Source organism: Nansenia antarctica (genome assembly GCF_963989245.1).
Source record: "Nansenia antarctica genome assembly, chromosome: 1".
NCBI lineage: Eukaryota > Metazoa > Chordata > Actinopteri > Argentiniformes > Microstomatidae > Nansenia > Nansenia antarctica.
Window position 1 is genome coordinate 72,248,441 of NC_137674.1, and position 24,343 is coordinate 72,272,783.

General features: G+C 45.6%; 1 protein-coding gene across 1 annotated transcript; it reads left to right on the forward strand.

Annotated features, from left to right (window-relative positions):
• Window positions 1–592: 592 nt before the first annotated feature.
• On the forward strand, window positions 593–6,476 carry rcn1 (reticulocalbin 1, EF-hand calcium binding domain). The gene is made up of 6 exons (XM_080550471.1): window positions 593–932; window positions 2,065–2,258; window positions 2,762–2,940; window positions 4,647–4,707; window positions 5,838–6,037; window positions 6,346–6,476. Exons 1-6 carry the CDS (start codon window positions 709–711, stop codon window positions 6,451–6,453), a joined length of 966 nt encoding a protein of 321 aa, XP_080406597.1. The 5' UTR covers window positions 593–708; the 3' UTR covers window positions 6,454–6,476.
• Window positions 6,477–24,343: the final 17,867 nt, after the last annotated feature.

Consider the following 24,343-nt stretch of genomic DNA (forward strand, 5'->3'; position numbering starts at 1 on the left):
CTATTCATGGCAAGTGATAACAAAATAAATAAACATGGATTGCTTTTTGCATGTTGACTTTAGATAATGAGTGGACTGATATTGTTGTGTAGATAATATTTGGTATATTTCCCTCTCTTCAACCATAGAGGGAAGTAGGCCTATCATTAAAAGAACTTGAAGCGGGGTAGGGTTTGGCTTACTATTTTTTGCAACCCCCCAATTCAGCTCCAGCGGTATCCGCACGGCAGTGAGTGAGTTTGCGTGTCATCTTGCAACGTGGCGCCGACGTTCGTCTCGTGTTACGGACAGTCCGCGGACCAATGGCTGAGACACTAACAATGAACGAGGCTGAGCCTGGAAATGAAACCGTAGACACGAATGGCTGGGCTTCAAGTGGGAAGAACCCCTACTCGGTTTGGTTGTGCCCTTGTTGTGTGTCCCATAGTAACCAGCCGGGTATGTTTGAAACGAAAATAAGACCTAATGCGGCTTGGAGTTGCGCTGAAGTGACCTGTGAACGCACCCAGACCTTTTAGTGCAAGATCTGATCGGACGCTGCGTCTCGGCAACACTACTGTTCCTCAAAGTAAGACTAGTAGTAGCCAGCTAGCTTAAGTTTTCCAATCAAATCGGCTACATTTGTAGTGAGTTGATCACAGCTTGCTTGCATAGCTGCGCTCTGAAACAGCTGATCGGACCAGGCAGGCAGCCCCAGATCGCCCCAGGATGGACCTGGACGGCCTCATGTGCATGGCCATGCTCCTCTGCGCCAGTGCGGTGCTCGGGAAGCCCACGGCGAGGAAAGAACGGGTTCACCACGAACCCGAACTGGCCCCGCGGACCCAGGAAGACAACCAGAGCTACCAGTACGACCATGAGGCCTTTCTGGGGAAGGAGGAATCCACTACGTTTGACCAGCTCAGCTCAGAGGAGAGCAAGGAAAGACTTGGGTAAGGTCCCCCCCCACTCTGAGAACAGACCCATGTTACTTTTATCCATGGTCACTTATTTTATTTTTTTAAGTGCAGCACTTCGGGCACTCAGCTTCATTCATCTGCGTCAACGTTGCGATGTCATGATGAACATTCATGACGGGACCTCTTATGCGCATTGTCGCACTTGACTTGTCCAATAGTACAGGGCCTTTTAGTGGGACAGTACACAACCAGTCCCACATCCGTGTTGCGTGTATCCCCCGTATACCCCTGAGGTCATTAACATTTTACAACTTTCACCCAAGTGGTGCCTGAGACGTTTGGCACGTCAAAGATCAGCATGATATAACGGTGCGTTATTATGCGGTAAAAGTACAGTTGAGTGCCTTATTCGCTCGCACACATTGCAGGGGACATAATTGTGTAGCTCTTAATTATGCACAATGCATTAAATAACCAAGATGTGTGAGAGAGAGGGGAGTTGTGAGAAAGTCGGACAAAAGTTGAGGAAACCACTACAAGTCATGTTCAAATGTGTTGCGTTCTTATGCAACGTGTCGTTGTGTCTGCCTATGTGTTTTTTTCTATAGGCTGGAAGAAGAAAAAAAACCTTGTCTACTTCACTAACACTTTACTTTACTGGGTTATGTTTCCCTCCCCGCCACGGCTTCAAGTGACATGTTGGCACCATGTAACACACGTTGGCTGAAATGGGCGTGGGTCGTGTGTTGTTGGCGCTTTTCACGCAAAGTTCCCTTTTCCTGAAGCGTTCAGAGTGGGAGGGTCCTTTATCACAACGTGGCAATCCAGATATAAATACCTTTATCCTGACTTGAGGAAAGCTCTCTTTCCTAAATAAAGCACACTCTTCCGATTATTTACGCACTGGGGCCTCTCATAGCAAACATCTAGGCGTATCCCAAGATATCTTTTTTTTTTTTAACAGGCTGAAGCTGAAAGTGGGCCTAGGCTATTTGTGAACTCATAAAGGGGGTTGAAAAGTGAGTGTCTCTGAGGCGTATCTCATGATAGGCCTACGGGTTGTATCTAAGAACTGTCTAAAGAAGAATCTTATGCCTATAATTTAACAGGTTTGGAAACAAATGATATTGAATGTTGTACTGTGTGTGTCTGCCCTCTCCCACAGTAAGATAGTGGAGCGGATAGACAGTAACGGAGACAGCTACATCTCCACCGCCGAACTCAAGGCGTGGATCAAGCGAGTGCAGAAGCGCTACGTCTACGAGAACGTAGCCAAAGTATGGACTGATTACGACCTCAACAAAGACAACAAGATCTCGTGGGACGAGTACAAGCAAGCCACTTACGGCTACTACCTCGGTATGAAGTCACCTGTTTGTTAGACTGTGTCTATTGTATTTTGTTATTATGAAGCAAGACAGTGTTATGTAGGTTTTATTGCAGAGAAGATGTACTGTGACAATCACTAAGAGAAGGTCAGTTATCTCTGTGTCCTGGGCGATTTCCCGTAAGATCATCAGATCAGAACAGATCAGAATTTCTTTCATTACATCCAATGTACAAGTACACAAGAGTAAACATCTTTAGCTTAGGTTCTTCAACATTGGCATTGCCGCAAGATACAAAATCACAATAATAGAGTAAAGTAAAATAAGTAAAGTAAGTAATAATAAAGTTCTCTCCTCCCCTCCCCTCTCCTCCTCTCCCCTCCTCCCCTCCCCTCCCCTCTCCTCTCCTCTCCTCTCCTCTCCCCTCCTCCCCTCTCCTCTCCTCTCCCCTCCTCTCCTCTCCTCTCCTCTCCTCTCCTCTCCTCTCCTCTCCTCTCCTCTCCTCTCCTCTCCTCTCCTCTCCTCTCTCCCCAGCTAACCCAGAGGAGTTTGAGGACGCCACAGATCAGTTCAGCTTTAAGAAGATGCTTCCCCGGGACGAGAGGCGCTTCAAGGCGGCAGACATGGACGGAGACCTGGCCGCAGGGCGGGAGGAGTTCACCGCCTTCCTCCACCCGGAGGAGTTTGACCACATGAAGGACATCGTCGTCCTGGTAAACACACACACACATACACACACACTGACCAGTAGAATATTAGATTAGATTCAACTTTATTGTCATTGAACAGTACAAGTACAAAGACAACACAACGCAGTTGGGCATCTAACCAGATGCAATAGTGCAGAAGCCATGAATGTATGGACAGTGTGTGGTGGTATAGTATGAATGTATGGACAGTGTATGGTGGTACAGTATGAATGTATGGACAGTGTATGGTGGTACAGTATGAATGTATGGACAGTGTATGGTGGTACAGTATACTGTATCACAGTGAGTATAAGTCAAATGAATATAAAGTCAGTATACGTTCAATGAATATCAAAAGTAAATATGAGCATGAATATCAATATGATATGTACAGTAAAGATATATGTACAGTGTGATATGTACAGGACAAGGGCTAAGCTATGTACAGTTAAGATATGTACAGTTAAGATAGGCACAGTTAAGATATGTACAGTTAAGATAGGTACAGTTAAGATATGTACAGTTAAGATATGTACAGTTAAGATAGGTACAGTTAAGATAGGTACAGTTAAGATATGTTAAGATATGTACAGTTAAGATAGGTACAGTTAAGATACCCAAAGCTGTAATCAGAAGTCGACATACCCCAGGGGTACAGACAGTTCATGCCATATGCCTTCAGTATCTTGCCGTTCGGGTCAACGTTCTATGATTCTTGGAGCAGTTTAGAATTTCTATCAAATCTGCTTCGGCTGATCAACTAGGATGAGCGCACTGCGCTGGGTTCACTCTAGTGAAACCTTTAACTCTGCCCAACGGAAATTATGGCCATATATTTTTTGGGGTGGGAACGGCCCTTCCGGGACTACCAACCCCCCTCACTTAAGATCAGAGTTTTTAAATATGAATTCGGCAGGACAGGACAGTCGCGTGGCAAACGCAGGAACGTAAATGCACTATGCCTCTGTGTTCATGAAAGTTGTAATACCCATTTTACAGGTTGAATTATTCATGGTTAAATTCTTTTTATTTCATATCGGATATCGGGGGGGGTTAGTGTTGTTCTCGTTGGTTGTGGGGGTATAGATTTGGCATTATGAGATGCTGTTGTCGATGAGGGAAGTCAGGAGCTATTGCTTTTTGTGCCGTGCCTGGTCGAAGGAATAACCCTCCTATACACCCATGTGATACAGAGAAGACCAGTCATGCTATAGAGTGGTCTATATTTATGATGTGGTATATTTTTTATGAACATATGTTCTTGTTTATTATTAGCCACCCCCGCTTGACTTTGGAGGTTAAGTGGCCATTAAACATGCAGTAGGGTTCAACGAGGACATCTTACCTGTTCATAGCACTGGAGCAGAGGGGATGTGTGAGTGTGAGTGTGAGTGTGAGTGTGAGTGTGAGTGTGAGTGTGAGTGTGAGTGTGAGAGAGAGAGTCAGGGCCACACATCTTTAATACAGCTGTCACATTTTAATATAATGTACCCCAAGTGTCTCAAATAGCATTCAGAACTTGTAGCTAGTCGGTAGTTGGGTTAGCATGGCCAGCATGTCTATACTCACAGTGTCATCCAGCCAGCCCACCTGTAAGCAGAGCCACGTAGCATTACTGCCATCGCCCCCGGGGGCTGAGTGTTTATCTTTTATTACCGTCAGTGAGAGTCCCACTGCCGTTGACACTCCTGTCCCCCTTTTATGACATCATCATCTCTGTTTGCATGCAGGAAACCCTGGAGGATATTGATAAGAATGGGGACGGACATGTGGACGAGGATGAGTATATCTGTGAGTTCTCTCGTCGGCGACATTTCTGATGACATTTCTGTTCACATTTCGAAATATGTGTTGCACATATACAGTATCAGTCAACAGTTTGGACACACCTTCTCATTCAATGGTTTTCTTTATTTTTCATTATTGTCTGTAAATGAATACTGAAGACATCACAACTATCAAAGAACACATGGAATTATGTAGGAAACCAAAAAAGTGTTAAACAAATCAGAATATGTTTTAAGATTTTAGATTCTTCAATGTAGCCACCTTTAGCTTTGATGACAGCTTTGGACACTCTTGGCATTCTCTCAATCGGCTTGGTGTGTGTGTGTGTGTGTCAGTGGAAAACTGTGAAGCTTTTGACTGGTACTGTATATATCATTCTTCCTTTTAAACGTTATAATAGGAGCCATCCCTATGTGGCTACTCACAATGGGCTGTTGTTAGCGGCTAAGGTTTTGGCGTGGGTATATTCCTGGGTTTTTCACTGCATCCCAGAGGGACGGTTCCCGACACTACATGTAACCGCGTGTTCTCTGTGCCCTAATTATGGACTCAAAGCGGTAATTGTTTGCGGTTCTGGGAAAGCTCCGTATCATCTCACGTGACGCGAGCTTGTGACACGACCATATCTCAGGAATTTCACTACTGCTCATTGTTTAGTCAGGTTTCATTCAGATGGTCTTACAAACAGGATTTATTTGTTATTCTCTTTTCGTCGTTATTTGTTAGCCCTTCAATTAAGAAAATAACATAGCAGCTATTAATGCATAGCGGCTACATAATACAGATTTATTAAATGTTAATAAATGCATGAATCAGTTGTTTTATGATTTTACAAACAAATAGTTTACAAGCTGTTTATAACCCGACCTTCAAATCAAGTGTTCACCTAGTGTGCCTATTTGCACTATTAGATTTATTTGCAGTATAACATTCCCTGGTATATTTCCTGTGAGAGTGAGAGTGAGAGTGAGAGTGAGTGTGAGTGTGAGTGTGAGTGTGAGTGTGAGTGTGAGTGTGAGTGTGAGTGTGAGTGTGAGTGTGAGTGTGAGTGTGAGTGTGAGTGTGCGTGTGCGTGTCAGTGTCAGTGTGTGTACTGTACTGTACTGAACACACACCTGTGGTGGTTGTTGCAGCGGACATGTTTGCCCATGAGGAGGGCGGTCCGGAGCCTGACTGGGTCAGGACCGAGAGGGACCAGTTCTCCGACTTCCGGGACATGAACAAGGACGGGAGGATGGATACGGACGAGATCCGCCACTGGATCCTCCCCCAGGACTACGACCACGCCCAGGCCGAGGCCCGGCACCTGGTGTACGAGTCGGACCAGGACAAGGTACCAGACACAGCCAGCACGCCTGATACTGTCTCTGTATGACCACGTCAGGCTGCTTCAGGACTGATACCTAATACTTTTTTGTGAATACATTTTTTATTATTTTACTTATTTTCCCCCCCCATAACAGACATAAAGAAACAACAAACAACAACAACAACAAATAAAATAAAAAAGAAACAGTCACAGTCGTTGTGTGTAAATAGCAGCTTAGCATTGAAAAAAGGCAGAGTAGGCTCTTTTAGTAGGTAAAAAGGCACGGCTGTTCTAGTGTTAACGTCTCCTGTGTGTTTCTCTTGTCTCCTCAGGACGAGCTGCTGACCAAGGAGGAGATCCTGGACAACTGGAACATGTTTGTGGGCAGCCAGGCAACCAACTATGGAGAGGACCTGACCAAGAACCACGACGAGCTCTGAGCTCTCCGTAGTGTGTGTGTGTGTGTGTGTGTGTGTGTGTGTGTGTGTGTGTGTGTGAGTGTGTGAGTGTGTGAGTGTGTGAGTGTGAGTGTGAGTGTGAGTGTGAGTGTGAGTGTGAGTGTGAGTGTGAGTGTGTGTGTGTGTGTGTGTGTGTGTGTGTGCATTCGCGCGCGTGAGTGTGTGCGCGTGTGCGTGCACCAGGGTAGTGGGTTTGCAACTGAGCTTCCCTCTGCAGAACCACAACCTTGTCCGGCCATCCCATCCCTGTCGTCTCTGCCCAGCCCCCCCCTCACACACACACACAGACGTCCCTGGGTTGGACATACAGACACGGACCCCCGACAGCGCAGGGACCTGAGACATGAGGGGGGGGGGGGTGATGGTGGAGGTCCTCCTGAGCCGTTGGACCGGGTGTGGTCCTGTTTCTTGACCTTCCCAGTCGGAGCGGTGCCGGTCCCATCTGAGCCTGGCTGTGGATGCCTACCAGCCAGAACGTTCTGGGCCAGCCGCTGCCTCTTAGATCTGTGTAGGTCGTAGCTGTCGTCAAAGACTCCGCTTCCGTAGTGTTGTTATATTGTATTTTTTTTAATAAAAACCTTTACGCACGATTTAGCGGAAAAAGAAAACGGAGAATGTAGGGTCGACCGTCAGGAACTCGCGGTGCCAATGTGAAAGCACAACCTAGAATTACTTATTCAATTTTCTTATTTATTTAGTCGTTTTAACTTGAGGAAGGTGTGAAGCCTGCCTTGTCGGGGCATTCGCCGAGAGTGTCGTGGCGATGTTTAGCGTTTGATGATGCTGCCTAGTTTTTTTCAACTCCTGTTTCAGGATTATCGCTACAGTGGGGTGTTGTTTTTGTTTGTTTACGCTTACGCTGGCTAGTATAAGACGATGATGAACGATGTTAAGATTTGAAGTACTCTCGGGACTGTAAGCTTCCTCTAGTTAAATGTTTAAGAACTTGTTACTAACATGTCTTTGCAACATGCTCTTTGCATGCTGTCTTTCTTTCAAATATAGCTTATGAAAAGTTTAAATCACATTTAAGTAAGTTAAGTTACTGAATGTTTTTTTGTTTTGTTTTATGTTCTTGTGTTTTGTTTTTTGATACACTAATACCCTGCATGTTGTCAATGTTAAATATGAATCTTTCCTGCCAAACGATGAAGCTTATGTCTGCGTGAAACGTTCGGTTACGCCTTCGCCTTTCTCGTCGGGAAGCTAGACTTTTTTGAGTGGTGTGAAATGACTTGAAGTGCAGGTGAGAGGGCACAGGTGAGGACATCCTCTGTTTACCTCAAAAAACTGCTCTACTGTGCGCCTCTCACAAGACGGGACTTCCTGCATCCTGTAACATCACTTCCACTTCCACTGTTATCATGTAAAATGTACTTAATTGCAATACCTTCCTTTGTGTATGTGTATATTCATGTTTTTGAAAAAAGAAAACACGTTTTTCCCCCAAAATATCCTAATATCTGTGTAATAGTAGATATATTTATTTTACTCATTTATGTTCCTTTCTGTGTGGGTGATGTGAACTTGGAAAAGTGTTTTCCCCTGTGGTAATGTTCATTCAAAGGCCACCTAAGATGGCTGTCTACACTGAGCAGTGTCCCCACCTCCGCTTGCCTCCCCTTGTGTGTTAAGGGCATGGGAAAGAGTCTGGAGCCGACAGCCGTCTGGTGGTGAACAAGGTCTGGCAGGGTTCTAACACAGGGTTGGGTATCGTGTCGTAGGACACACAAACAGCTATTTAAACACTTTGCACGTCACCCCAGACATCATCAGGCTAGTGTTTTTTCTCTCTATCTCTCTATCTACTTCCTCTCTCACACTCCTTCCCTCTTTCCCTTTTTGCTCTCTTTCTCTCACACACGTTCTCCATTCCCTACCTCCTTTGTCAGACGCTTGGCAGCTGTTGACCAGTGCTCACTGTTTGCCTCTGACCATTGTTCAGACTGACTTATAGCCTTTAAATGGCCTGTAATTGAGCCCTTTACACACCTACTTGAGGTCTGTCCATGCCTCCTAGCCTGTGTGATATCAAATAAAGATACCGGTGTGTCAGACTGGCTAGTTTCACTACACGTGGAATCTTCCATCGGGTCACAAACTAGGAAACTGATCTTCACGGACTGGTCACGAGAGAGTGTGTGATGTCGATGTGCTCGCGGATATGTCGGTTTGTACTTTACTTTATTTGGCTGAGTGAGCATGACAACGGGGAGATTAGGGGATCCTGTTCACGCTGTCACTGACTAATTGAAACACACACACACAGAGTCAGTAGTATCAGGGATGTAGTTGAGCTGACTGTTGCTCCTGGCGGTTCCAGTGTTACTCATACATGTAACTGAGAAAGCCACCCAGCCTCAGAGCTACTCTCCTCTGACCACTCATGTGGAACATAGGGACGTGTATGTGCCAGTTAACAGGACAACTCAAGCAGGACCAATCTGATAAAGGCCATTAGGAACCAGAGACGAGCATGTATATGTGTAGGCTGTGTCATTCTGGTGTACTGGAGGCCTTCTGGAAGCTGTTGAACATTCTGTCTACCCAGCCTCTCACGAATGGGTTTCACACTGACATAGAGCATCTTGAAGGGGACTTTTAATATAATGCTGCTATTGTGCTGCTGTAGTATATATATCATTGCTGGTTTTCATTGAAATTCTCCTCACCTTTTTCCAGGTTTAGTGAATTTGTGGCAACACGTATGTATTCCTACTCGACACAGGCCAATGTAATGTTAATATTTCATAAAACTATTACAGTAAAACGTAAAACAAATTCTCCTGGCTTTATTTTCACGCTATAGTTCATGAATAGAGATTAGTTTGCATATGACTTGTGTATCTTTGCTCGTGACATTATGAAGCACAGGTTTTGAGGAACACTTTACGGAGAGGTATTTCCTGAGGTGATATTAGAATTGCCGAGCTCCTTTTGGGTCTTGACTCCTCCGAGCTCCTTTTGGGGTCTTGACAAAAGCAATTTCACTTTCTAATGTGTGTTATTCTGCGGTCTTAGTGAATAATGTGGGGTCAGTCTGGAGTCACGCATTTGAATAATTGGGAGTCTGCAATACTACACAGTTTAATGTGCTTTTCCATACAGCATATGAGTTTTGTCAGGTGTCAGGGTGCATCTATGTGCATGTGTTTCCGTGTGTGTGTGTGTGCGTGCGTGCGTGTGTGTGTGTGTGTGTGTACAGTACATGTGTGTGCGTGCATGCATACAATGCATGTGTGTGTGTGTGCGTGTGTTTCCGTGTGTGTGTGTGTGTATGAGTGTGTGTGTGCCCCCAGCACAGCTCGCCCTGCGGTCACATGTAACAGCCTGCCTCCCTCCTGTTTAAGATGAGTCTCTAATCACTCACACTGTGTGTGTGTGTGTGTGTGTGTACAGTGATGCCCTCAGACGGCTCACATATGAGTGTCTGTGTAGATCAGCCCATCTCCAGAGATAATAATGAGCCCTGGGGGTGAGGGGGTGGGTTACTGGAGATATTATTGTTGTCGTTGTCGTCGTCGTCCCCCACACACACACACACACACACACATCCTTCGCTTAATCTCAACCAAGTCAATGGTGGTTCGGGGCTTTATTGAAAGAACTCCAAGGCCCTGTAAACCTCGGGATGGAGGAAGCGCTTTCTTTCTACTCCTCTCCCTCCTCCTCATCACCTCCGTGTCTTATTCTCTCTCCCGTCTTCTCTTCTTCATCCTGTTGTTTTCAGGAACACCTTGATGATTCCGTGTATAAAGGTCCGTCCACTGACAAAAAAAGCGAAAGATGTAAAGTAGCACAACAGAGATAGAGATTCAACGCATATTTAAGACTGAAAAAAGACTGAATAGTGTGTCGAGTCTTTATGAACAGTAAGAGATCCTTCTACAAATCCCGCTCACCCTCTCTCAGCTCTCACCACCCACCGCCCATCCTCCACTCCACTCCTCTCCTTCCTTGAAATATCTATATGGTCTTCCTCCCTCTCTCTTCTCCTGGTTCTCTACCCTCCTCTCTCTCCCCCAGCTGGAGGCTGCCTCGGGTAGCTGTTCCAAGGCAGACGTCTCTGACGTTCTCCTGTGGCCTGTCTGATCTGACCCAAGCCTTTCATCACAAGCCTCCTCAACAGAAGATCTGGAGGCTGCACTCAACAAATTACGTAACACATGCATACTGTAGCTGCAATAACACATCATCATTGCTTATGTTCATAGAAATTCTCCTCACCTTTTCCAGGTTTAGTGAATTTGTGGCAACACGTATGTATTCCTACTCGACACAGGCCAATATTATGTTCATTTTTCATAAAACTATTACAGTAAAACGTAAAACAAATTCTCCTGGCTTTATTTTCACGTTATAGTTCATGAATAGAGATTAGTTTGCATATGACTTGTGTATCTTTGCTCTTGTGTTTCGACCTTGCTCTGGTGTCTCGACCTGACACCCCCAACAACTACCCGGCCCATTTCCAATCTCACCTTCTTGTCCAAAATCCTCTAGAAAGTTGTTGCTGCCCAACTCAAATCCCACCTTGAGTCCAATAACCTGTATGAACCATTTCAATCTGGCTTCCGTTCCAAACACAGCACTGAAACAGCACTACTAAAAATCACCAATGACATACTCCTCTCTGCTGACTCACTAGCCACCTCACCATCGTCATCCTCCTCGACCTTTGACACCATCAACCATTCCATCCTCCTCACCCGTCTCCAACACATTGGCATAACCGGCACCGCCCTCTCCTGGTTCAAGTCCTATCTCTCAAACAGACATCAATACATCTCAATAAATAACTGTAAATCCTCCACTGCTCCAGTCACCCACGGTGTCCCCCAGGGTTCAGTGCTAGGCCCCCTCCTCTTCATCCTTTACATCCTTTACCATCTCCCCTAAAACCCACTCCACTCTCACTACCTGCCTCAATGACATAAAATCATGGATGCAACTGAATTTTCAGAAACTCAACTGCAATAAATCGGAAATCCCATCATCGACCCAAAGTCCCTCACCCGTTCCACCCAGACATTCTCACTCAACATCGATGGCTTCACCGTAACCCCCTCCAACCACGTCCGCAACCTCGGCATCATCTTTGACCCCACCCTCTCGTTCCTTCCCCTTGCCAACCAGGTCACTAAATCTGCATTTTTCCACCTCAGGAACATTGCCCGCATCCAACCCTCCCTGTCCTTTTCCGCTGCTGAAACACTCATCCGCGCCCTCATAAATTCCCGACTCGACTACTGCAACAGCATCCTCTACGGTTTACCTAATAACATCCTTTTTTTGTAATCAATTATTTATTGCAAAACAGTACACATGAAAAACTCACATTATTACACCAAACAAAATAAGTGTCTGTCCTGATTTTTTTTTCTTCCCTTATCTTACCCCCCCCCCCCCTACTATAAACACATGAGTAACCCCCCCCCCCCCCCCCATGGCGATAACATCCCTTCCACCTCCCCCCCATAGTTCTTCATTACACTATATTTGGTATATCATACAATCATAATAATACAACAATTACAGGTTAACTTCACATACAACACAGCCTACAAACACAGTCACTCCATCAACTCTTTTATCCTATGTATTGCAGAGGTCCATGTTTGAATTGTCCTTTCTTTAGCTCCATGTATTCTGGCTATAGATTGTTCCATGTATAGTATGTCCAGGAAAGACAGCCGCCATTGTTTACGCGTAAGAGTATGTGGAGGATTCCATCGTAATGCTAACATCTTTTTGGCTGTGGTAAGACCAGAAAATAAAACACGAAACATGGAAGCTGACAGATCCAATGATGAAGTATCATTCAAGATCAATAACCTCGGACAACAAGGTATATGGATCCCCAATAGATTAGATAAAGTGGAAGATATTAGTTTCCAAAATGCCGCCACCCCAGGACATTCCCAGTACATGTGTAAAAAGGAGCCCACATGACCGAGTGAACACAGATCACAAATTGAGGAGGGTATGATTTTCATGAGGTGGCGTCTTCTCGGAGTGAGGTATAACCTGTGTAAGAAGTTAAAGTGAATAAGCTTATGATTAGGATTTTTAGATGTGATATCCAGATTGTCCCAAACGGTCATCCAATCAATATCCCCATCAGAAAAATCAAGGTCTCTCTCCCATACCTGGTGAACAGCAAGAGGTTTACAGGAAGCTTCTAGTAAATGAGTGTATAATTGAGAGACTAAACCCCTTGTCTGTACTCCCACATCTAACATCGTGTGAAGCTCATGGGTATATAGAGATTGTCCCCAGGGAACACCATATGCACGCATGGAAGATCTAAGTTGCAGGTAAAGAAAAAACGAGAACCCTGGTAAATTGTAGGTTATACGCAGATCATTAAACATTCTAAGACCCTCATCATTAGAAATGTCAGAAAGAACATGTATACCTTTATCACTCCATTGGGAATATGAAAAGGGAACTTTTCCGGTTAGAAGAGCGAAATTGTGGAAGATAGGAGTATGGGTGTGCCACTTTAACTGAGAGTGAGTTGCCTTCTCGACAGCCAGCCATACTGATAAAAGAGAGGACATTATAGGGCCCAGCTTAGATTTGGATTGTTTAGTAGATAGACCTGAGTACACTAAGTCCTGTAAGCGGTGAGGGGAAGCCAAATTTTCCTCTATCGCTCGCCATGAAACCGATGCATTACAATCTAACCAGGTTGATAAAGGGCGCAGCACATACGCCCAAAAATACATTTTAAAATTGGGGACAGCTAGACCTTCATCCTGTCTGCTGCGCTGTAGAGTGGATAGTTTTAAGCGAGGGCGCTTGCCTTTCCAAATAAATTTTGATATAAGACTATGGAACTTGTCCCAGTAACCCTTGGGAGGTGAGATTGGCAACATATTGGAATAAAAATTTACCCTGGGAAGAACATCCATTTTGACAATGGAGACACGTGCTTGTAGGGAGTGTGGATGAAGTGACCATCTATTCATGTCTGCCTCCACTCTGCTTAAGATGCCTTGGAAGTTTTTGGTTACAACTGAATACAGAGAGGGAAATATATCTACCCTGAGGTATTTAAAAGACTTAACGACTGGAATGTGAGATGGTAGGGTAGATGGATCAAGAGAAGTACTGAGAGACATTAATGAAGACTTGGACCAATTGATCTTGTAGCCTGACAGAGTGCCAAACTCTTCAAAAGTGTCCAACACTCTGGGAATGGATGCTGGAGCCTTATCCATATATAACAGAATATCGTCGGCGAATAATGAAATGTGGTGTGATGTATTACAAAACTTGATAGAGGAGATAAGAGGGTGTTGCCGAATCTTTTGAGCTAATGGCTCGAGTGAGAGACAGAATAGGATTGGTGAGAGCGGACATCCCTGCCTAGAGCCCCTTGAAATTTTAAAAGAAGGTGAAATTATATTTCCTGTAGTGACCATAGCTGAGGGGTTTGAATACAAAACTTTGATCAATTTTGTGAAGTCTGAACCTAAGCCAAATTTGTCTAGTACCAGCCACAGATAGTCCCATTCCAGCCTGTCAAAAGCTTTTTCAGCGTCTAATGATAGGACTGCACATGGAGACTTAATATCCTGAGAGAAGTGGAGTACATGATGAATGAATGAATGAATGAATGAATGAATGGTCTTTATTGTCATTGCTATAGTACAGGTACCAAACAACGAAATTTGGGAGGGGTGGCTCCCCTGGTGCTAGGAAAGAAAAAAAAAGAAAAAAAAACAGGAAGGGAAAGGAGCTGGTTTACATAAATAAAGGCTATGTACACTATCCACTATACTATACTGTACAGGTAAGACGACTAGGGTTGTCATATTGCACATAGTGTTATTGCACATTCATTTAAAGTGTTGCAGTTTGCAGGCTTGAAATGTACACATTTGTGCCTCAGCACTACACCTGATTTTTTCAATCCAGCAGCTGCCATCAATCCGTCCAGACTGTCCAGGGCCCAGAACCTAGGTCTTTGCTGTGTTCAGGGCCTGGATGGCCCTGGGGTAGAAGCTGTGCTTCAGTCTGTTTGTCCTTGCGGCCATGGTCCTGTACCGCCTTTTCGAGGGCAGCCGGGCAAAGTGTTCGTACCCAGGGTGGGTTGGGTCTCTGGAGATCTTGGAGGCCTTCCTGAGACAGCGTGTGTTGTACAGCTCTTCCAGAGAGGGGAGGGGGGCGCCGGTGATCTTCTGGGCTGTTCTCACGACTCTCTGTAGCGCATTTCTCTCCGCGGTTGTGCAGCTGGAGAACCAGTTGCAGATGCCGTAGGTGAGGATGCTCTCCACTGCGCCGCGGTAGAAGGCCACCAGTATCTCCTGCTTGTTGTGTTCCTTCCTGAGGACTCTCAGGAAGTAGAGCCGCTGTTGTGCCTTCTTGATGGTGGCTACTGTGTTGTTCTTCTAGGACAGGTCATCCTGTGTGCACCCCCAGGAATCGGAGGGTTGAGACTCTCTCCACGCTCTCTCCGTCGATGAGCAGGGGCTGGATCTCAGATTTTTTCCTCCTGAAGTCCACGATGATTTCCTGGGTCTTTGACTTGTTCAGCAGCAGGTTGTTAACCTTGCACAGCTTGCTCAGCTGCTCTACCTCATCCCTGTATGCCGCCTCGTCCCCCCCCGAGATGCAGCCCACCACGGTGGTGTCGTCTGCAAACTTTACGATGGAGTTGCTGGGGTGGACGGGGGTGAAGTCGTAGGTGTAGAGGTTGTAGAGGATGGGGCTTAGCACGCAGCCCTGGGGGGGACCCAGTGCTGAGTCTGAGGGCTGTGGAGGTGTGGGAGCCCACCCGCACCCTCTGGGGGCGGTCGGACAGGAAGTCCTTGATCCATGCACATATAGAGTGTGATAGTCCCAGGTCTAGTAGTTTGGTCACTAGCCTGTCTGGAAGGATGGTGTTGAAGGCAGAGCTGAAGTCCACAAAGAGCAGTCTCGCGTAGCTGTTTCCCCTCTCCAGGTGGGATAGAGTGGCGTGGAGAGTCGTCGCGATGGCGTCCTCTGTGGACCTGTGGGCTCTGTAGGCGAACTGGTATGGATCCAGGTTGGGCGGGAGGCGTGTGAGTATGTGGGCCCGGACTAGTTTCTCGAAGCACTTCATGATGATTGGTGTGAGTGATGGAGCAAGTGATGGAGTGATGGAGCAATCTACGAATATTGTCCGCAGCTTGGCGAGTTTTTATGAAGCCTGTTTGGTCATGATGAACGAGTTTGGTCATATGCACGTCAAGTCTAGAGGCCAGCACCTTGGCATAAATCTTTACATCGGCATTCAATATTGATAATGCTCTGTAGCTGCTACAGAGGGTGGGGTCCTTGTTAGGTTTTAGAAGGAGAGATAGAATGGCAGAGTTGGCGTCCCTATTGAAACACCCTTTCTCAACCGAAGTAGTAATCATGTCTAACATGAATTGGCCTAACACATCCCAGAAGGTAAGGTAGAATTCAGGAGGGATGCCCTCCCAACCCGGCGATTTACCCTTCTTCATCTTTTGAATAGCGTTTATCAGTTCCTCCAGGGATATTGGAGTCTGCAGCTGGTCAGATTCGTCCTTATTCAGGGAGGGAAGATCTAGGCTCTGCAAAAAAGTGTTATAATTGTCCCTGTCTAGAATGACCTCGGAAGAATATAGCTTACAATAGAAGTTACGGAATTCAGAGTTAATTGCTTTGGGGTCGGAGATGGTATCATGAGAATCACTAGGCTTGATAGTTGATATGGTTGAGAATTTTTCGTCGTGTTTCAGTCTAAGGGCTAGGAGGTGGCTAGGTCTGGGGCCGTTAAAAAAATAATTTCGTCTAGTCTTATGGATTAAGAATTCAGCTCGTCGTCTAAGAAGAGAGTTAAGTCCTAATTTGGTAATACGGATATTTTCGTATATATTGGTATCTGTTACTACTAAAAATGAAGAAGAGTTCTTGAGCAAATTTAAGACTTGTTTATTCAAAAAAGCAGGTTACACAGCATGGCCCCTCAATGGAGCTGATGGTCCGAATCGGTCACAGGATATTAAGTCAAAAATATGGATGTGAAGAAAAAGAGGCAGAGCCCATCTGTGTAGAGGATTTTATACCCTGTCACTGCCACTGTCGCTGAGCCAATCAAAACAGAGTCCACGTCATTTTAATTTGGTTGAATACAAAGTATACCAGTGAGATCATAGTAGGTGAGGTCATTCTCTGTCCTGCAAATAGGATGTTATTGTCTTATTATAATGCAATTCACCCTATGGTCTAATACAATTCCAATGCAATTTATGTTATGGGCGTCTTGCTGGCTCGGGCCCTAATGCAATTATATCTTCCCATGATGACATTCCTATGGGCGTCTTGCTGGCTCGGGCCCTAATGCAATTATATCTTCCCATGATGACATTCCATCCTCTGCACATGCATGTCAAAAGGCCATTGTGTGTATTAGAGGGCCATGGCTATGGTTACAGAGCATGAAAATACACTACACAGCCCCCCTCGGAACACGCAGAGTGTGTTCCGAAACTAAACGACAGACAGAAAAACTACATCAACCCATCAACTACATCAACACATCAACACATCAACACATCAACACATCAACACATCAACACATCAACACATCACTCAGTTCATCATGCATAATACAAAAACTGAGATACAGAAATTTCCAACGACCGATGTTTCCCTCGTCCGAAGCGGCAGGGTCAGAGGTTGCTAGCACATGGCCCCAGTTGGAGAACAGCCTTTACCGCTGTCTCAGATTGATAACACTTTCATAGTCAGGAGCTTCCATTGTCGCGTAACCATTACATCACTTCACAACCGACATCAATCACATGATATAGAAAGAAACAAACAGGAACCGAAGCAAACAATCACAAAACATCACTTAATAAACAAATCATCAAAAGAGGAAACAAAATCAGAAAGCAAAGCAGAATCCAGCTTTTGCTCATCAGCTATGTCGGCCATCATTAAAGCATTAACCGGAACATCAGAAATACACTTTCCAAAACATTTGATTAAAATACCAAGTAACATAATACAGATGATAATGACAACAAGAATAATAGCGACGGACCTGATCATATTACCAATACCTGAAAAAGCAGAATCAAAGAAATCCAATGTATTCCAACCGTGTTCTTTACGTAAATCCTCTATACCCTTCTTGTTAGATTCATGGAAATCATACAGAGCGTTACCAGAATCCGAAATATAACTGCAACATTCACCGCCTATCAAAGCACAAGTACCACCCTGACTGGCCAAAATAATGTCCAAAGCCATTCTATTTTGGAGAGCTACATTCTTAGTTTCAGTCAATTCAGTAGCCAGGGCAGATACTACAGCATCCGAAGCATTAATGTGTTTTTCAAGAACGGATGATAGGGCACTTAATTCAGTCTGAGAGTTGTAGACACCATAACTTGGGAATATTAGGCCAAAAAACTTCTGAGCGGTAGATAACGCCCTACGACTACGATGGGTTGCTTGTTTGTGAAGTACAGACATCTCTTCCCGAGTAACTTTCCTAATCAAAGGTATCAGATGAGCTAAATAACAAAGACCCTCACTCAAAGCAGGAAGCTTGGAGAATGCATTATTATCACACACAAGAAACACACCCTCCGGGAGTTGAAGCTCCGTACCAGGATACACGAAAATGACACCACCTATACAAGACGCGGCCCCTAGCTGACGAAGCGCGCTGCCCTTGAGCCGAGATTGTATGTCAATACAGGTTGTAATATTTACGAGAGGCATGACCTTAAGCTGCGTGGTGCCTTTCTGCCGTCTGATAGTATTGGTATCATGTAATTTCATTTGAGGCACCATAGCACAATCAACAACTTTACATTTCAATCCAGAAATAACAACTGAACCTCTCCACCGTGTAGAAGTCACACTCCCAGAACATAACAGATGAGGACTCAATGCAGTACCATTCAATTGAACGAACATAGCTTGGATAATATATATCTTCTTCGGACCTGTTGGTTGTGACAAATGTGTAAGCCTATCAATAATAACCTTCCCCACACCGCTAGGCCTATGGTGTTCGTTAACTGCTGCTGTCAGACGTTCCAACACACCAATATCCACACCTGCATAGGAAGAATTTAAAGGAACCAGAATCGTGCTGGGCTGACAAGAAGAGCTCTGGTTCTTGCCCTGTAAAACAAATTGGGCTAAACCCTGCCAATTATAATGAAACCATTCTGCTTTAGTTAACGGTATGGGGAAAAACATAGGAGCAGATGTACTTACAGGGACCTGTTGACAAATCCAGCAATCAGAATAATTCATTTTTGAAGCAAAATCTTTCATGATACTAGTGGCAGAATTAGGGTGGGACCGTGTCCCCAGGTGATTAGAATCATACAACAAATAATCGTCAGTAGCGACTACAATCACCTTCGTAGAAGCCTTCACAGCAACATTTTCAACCTTTCCTGGTAACTCAACGTGAACATATTCATGCACAAATTTCTCACAGTCCAACCTATAGTAGTGTGGATAGTCAGGAGTGTTCCTACAAACTTTGTCCTTGAAATTGTTGGATTTACTAGACACCTGTTCACCGATATTACGTCTAGCACACCAATACGAGTTCAACACCTTGTCAACATTAGTTAATGTCACACGAGTTTCTTGCGTGTTGCTTGAGTGTTGATTAAGTGTAACATATTTATCATCCAGTAAATACCACTCGTCCGCTTCGGCGGTATAGATCAAACAATCATCAACAGTACAACGTGAATGTGGGCAAACAAAAGCTCTACCTGCTGTGATCATTCTTCTCTGACGTCCAGGCATAACAGTGTGTGAGTGAAGTGTAACATTGTCCAAGGAAGTCAATGGGGTAGGAACACTAAGGGGTATATTAGTCTCTGAAACGGCATGGCTTGAGTTTCCTCCTAATTGGCCTCGGTGTATCACGGGATCTGTCTGGTTGGGGTGTATCACTGACAGGTCTGTGTCTCTCAATGGTACCTTGGTCCGGGCAGCCGCCCGGGTTGCTGACATCTCCGTCTGGAGCATTGTCAGGGTCGGAAGGGGTGACAACAGGGGCAACACCAGGCTTGGTAGAACCCCCAAGAGGGGTGTCGCAGTCCCTTGGTCCTTCACGATCTCCATTGGCCCACTCATCTCTGGGCTGGACAGGGTCTGGGACGAGGCCCCCGGCATCATCTGCATCACGGCGCAGATACTCACCAACATCTTCGTCAGCCTGGATGTCCAAGCTGTGGACTTCCTCGTCCCCAGGGGTCTCCTCACCATCCTGCTGAGGCTCTCCCTCATCGTCCTCATTGGGTGCCTTGATGCAGTGATGAACGTGATACCAGGTGGGGGACCCCTTGATTTGGATGGCAGTCCCAGTGCACCGAACGACCTCGTATGGTCCTTCCCGTCGAGCCTCATGCCACTTCCGTCTGTAGACCTTCACGTATACTTTGTCACCCGGCTGCAACGCGTCCTTCCTCTCCTGTGCGTTCACCTCCTCTTCACGTTCCTGTTTGTGGAGCACATAAGAAGAGATACTCTTTTGCCGGTTAGTCATGTACTGTACATAGGCTTTCATGTCACTCTCCAAGAGAGCCAAACTTGGCCCTTTCCCACTGGTTCGTGCACAGGGAGCTGTCATTATTCTCCCCATAGCCAGTTCATGGGGAGTCAAGTGCAGCCCTCGAATCTCACTGGAACGACAGGCCATCAATGCAAGAGGGAGTCCTTCCACCCAATTAAGACCTGTATGCTGACAGACCTTAGAAAGACGGTTCTTAAGGACCCCGTTCATCCTCTCTACCATCCCCTGGCTTTGAGGTGAGTAAATACACCCAAATCTCTGCTTGATTCCCAACTTTTGTAGTATAAGCTTTACCGTCTTATCCACAAATTCCTTACCATTGTCTGACGCTATCCTATCTGGAATTCCAAACCTAGGTATGAATTCCCTGCATAGGAACTTTGCTACAGACTGAGCATCCTTTTTTCGAGTGGGGCATGCTTCTACCCATCTGCTGAACCTGTCCACTACAACTAACATGTACCTGTATCCTGCAACAGGACGAATCATGTCCACATAGTCAATCACCAAGTGTTTCATTGGCCCGTTTGGGGTAGGGATATGCCCAGTTCCCACTGGTATTCCAGGTCTGATATTGTTTTTCAAACAGACCACACATTGACCAAGGATATGGTCTATTTGTTCCAATAAATATGGAGCCCAAAAACCATATTCCTTGGTGATCTTGCGTCTTACCTCCCCCCTGGCCACATGAGCTAATCCATGGGCTTCCTGTATCAGCATGCCTAATAAATCTGGGGGTGCCACAACCAGTCCCTCATGATTTCTCCATAGACCTGTGTCATCCTGACTAGCCCCCCTTGTTAACCATAGGTTTTTGTCTAGCGCATTTGCCCCACTCTGTAACATCAACAAATCCTCAAGCGTGACCATGCCCTGTAACTGTGCTTCATGTGTGACCAGCAGAACTTTACCTGCTTTGTCTGCTCCTGTAATGGCTTTGGCTGCATCATCTGCAGCCCTGTTACCTTGTGTGACATGTGATGAGTCAGATCTGTGTGCGGCACACTTCACTATGGCTAATTCCCTTGGTTTCATCATGGCTTGTAACAGCTTCATGATTTGGGCGTGGTGTTGAATAGGCGAACCATCAGTTTTCTTAAAACCCCGTCCCTTCCATACAGCTCCATGTAGATGACACACATTATGGGCGTAGGCAGAGTCTGTGTACACTGTCACTCTTCGTCCGGTTCCCAAGTTGCATGCTTCTGTGAGGGCAATTAACTCAGCCAATTGAGCTGAACAAGGCTGAGGAACAGCCTCGGCTTGTTCCACAATGAACCCTGAATTTTGGGATCGGACTATGGCATACCCAGCACGTAAACTTTCTCCTACCCGGTAACAAGATCCATCAGTCCAATACTCAACGTCAGCTTCCTTTAAAGGCAAAGCTAGTAGATCTGCTCTAAGCTTAGAGTACCTCATAGCTTCCTTCACACAATCGTGTGGTTCCCCATCTTCTGGGGTTGGCAAGGTCTCTGCTGGGTTAAGTGTGTTACATCTTAGTAATGTTACATCTTCCCTTTCCAACATCCTGTAATAATTCCTAATCCTAGGCATCGTCAAAGTATACTTGCCTTGATTCAAAAGATTCCTTAGACTGTGGTGGCAGAGAATGGTAATTGGGTACCCCATTGTTAAGGTTGTTGCCTTCTCATACATAAGATATGCCCCGGCCATTGCTCTGTAGCATGGCGCGAAACCCATTTCTACCTCTGAATATGCGACAGAGTAATAGGCTATGGGCTGTGGACTAGGTCCAATGCCTGTTGGTTGCGTAAGAACAGCGCAGGCATACTTCCCTTTGGCTGAAGAAGAAACATACAATCCAAATTCTTTGGAATAATCTGGAAGCGCTAAAGCTGGCGCTTCTTGCAATTTGTGTTTAATTGTCTCAAACGCCAAATCAGCTTCCCTTGTCCAAGTAATGCAACATTGGAGTTTATCACTACCTGTTTCCTTAATCATCCCCCTCAATGGAGCGACCAGTCTAGTGTAATCCTCCACCCATGCTGAACTATACCCAGTAATGCCCAAAAACATCATCATTTCCCTAACCGTTCGTGGTTTTGGAGCCTTCTGAATAGCTTCCAAGTGTTCGTTAGTGACACTGCGATGTCCCTGTGTAATAGATTGTCCTAAGTAAGTTACCTTTTCCTGGCAATACTGTAGCTTCTTTTTAGACACCTTGTGTCCCTTCTCCGCCAAAACCTTTAACAGTTTAACGGAATCCCTGTGACATGTTTCTTCATCTGGGGCACAAAGGAGTATGTCATCCATGTACTGAATGGCAGTACTACTTATCGTCTGCCCTAACCCGTCTAAGTCCTCCTTCAAGACCTGATTAAAAACATGAGGACTGTGTTTGTACCCTTGTGGCATTCTGGTATATTGATAATGTTGACCTTTGTAGGTAAACCCAAATAACCCTTGACTTTCTACACTAAGAGGTATAGAAAAGAAAGCCCCGCATAAATCAATCACTGTAAATACTTTGGCTGTAGATGGAATCTGAGTCAACAGCACATGAGGATCAGGAACTTCAGCTGGATAGCTGACAACTACCTCATTCACAGCCCGTAGGTCATGTACCAGACGATATGAACCATCAGGTTTCGTTACTGGCAGAAGAGGTGTGTTACTTAACGGATATTGAGTTATCTTCAAGACTCCTGCCTCTAACAATCCTTTGATCTGTGGCTCAATTCCATCAATTGCTTCCTGTTTCAATGGGTATTGGTTTTTCCAAGGGGGTTTTGCACCCGGTATGAGTTCAACTCTCAATGGACGAGCTGATTTCACAAATCCAATGTCTGTACTGTTCTTTGCCCACAGGTCTGCTGGCACATTCTGTATCATTTCTTCTCTGAGGTCTTTTTCAGGTTGTACAGGAAGGATTAGCTGGTTCATTAGCTTCACAGTCTGCGGATGTCCTATTCCTTGAGCAGAGATCATCAGTTTTGTGAACTGTCCATCAATGCTCCTCCAGATAGCAGGGTTTTCTTTTGTCGTTACAAATCTGGCTTTTTCTGAGTCTGCCATCATTGCCCCTAAATGCTTCTGTTTATAGTGTTCAGATATCATAAGTGTCACATGAGGGATGCTACCCTCAATCTTATGCTCCTGATCTAGATAAGTGTCACTGTTTATCTTCATAGCCACTCCCTGAGGGCCTAGGATTATACAACTTGTACTAAGCTGTACCTGTTTTGGCTGATGGTTCAGCCACTCATCTGGGTTTGCATCTGCAACTTCTCTAAAATACTGGAGTGTACAATGCAATGGATCAGTAGGCCTTCTGGCCTCTGACATGTGTGCCAGGATATAATTGTCCCACATCCTTGCTGGTTCCATTAGGTCTGGGCTAAGCCCTCCCACCCAATACACCATAGATGCGTTGTTGTCCATCATGACAGACAGCTGTCTGTTCTCTTGTGGCACTGTCACCCGACAGCCGTCAGGTGTGCATTTCACTGTACAGTTCAATTGGCATAGTGCATCTCTCCCTAGTAGCCCTATTGGCGTGTGTTTTGATACAAGTATTGACAGATCTGCTCTCTGTCCTTTGTACTCTAAGCTTACAAGCTCAGTAGTAGGGATCAGCTGTTTAATTCCCTCGAATCCGATTGTCTTCACATATTTCCCAGACATAGGAAGGTGCGTGGCATCTTCAGGCTTCAGACAGGTGTAGGCTGCTCCACTGTCCACCATCAATTCTAATGGACGTTGGTTGACCGACACCCATATGGTAGGTTCATCTTCAGGCCTGTTCGTCACCACCAGCTGGCACCCCCCTCTCGGATCTTCTGGGCACCCCTATAGCCCAGCTGCTGGGCCTCCGTAGGGGTTCACCACTCCTGGAGCCGGTGTAGCAGGGGGCCTATATCTTCCTTTTTGTTTCCCCCCTGCGCCCCCCTGGTTCTTCTTCCAGCAGGTACGGGCTAAGTGTCCATCCTGGCCGCATTGGAAACATGGTCCTAACATCTTCTTCCCGGCTGCGGTCCATCCCTCTTGTGGTGGTCCTTGGCCAGGCTGGTTGTATGGCTGGTACGGAACCACTTGCACCCCTGGTGGCCCCTGTGGGTATGGATACCCCCCTTGTGGCCCCTGTGGGTATGACTGGGGAGGGACAGTTTGCAGTTGCTGTGGTTGAGATGGGACCTGTAGGGCTATGGTCTGCACTCTCTCTCTGGTTTTCTTGCCTTCAGTCAATTGTACTTGAGTTAGTTTTCTGAGTGAGTCTTCGTCTTGTGCCTTCTGTATCTGAATCTTCTTTCTAAATAATTCTACTTGGTGTGCTACGTTGTCTAT

Coding starts and splice junctions, on each gene's coding strand:
- rcn1 (XM_080550471.1), top strand. CDS start 709: ATGGACCTGGACGGCCTCATGTGCATGGCCATGCTCCTCTGCGCCAGT. Junction 2,259..2,761: donor CACTTACGGCTACTACCTCG/GTATGAAGTCAC, acceptor CTCTCTCCCCAG/CTAACCCAGAGGAGTTTGAG. Junction 4,708..5,837: donor GGACGAGGATGAGTATATCT/GTGAGTTCTCTC, acceptor TGGTTGTTGCAG/CGGACATGTTTGCCCATGAG.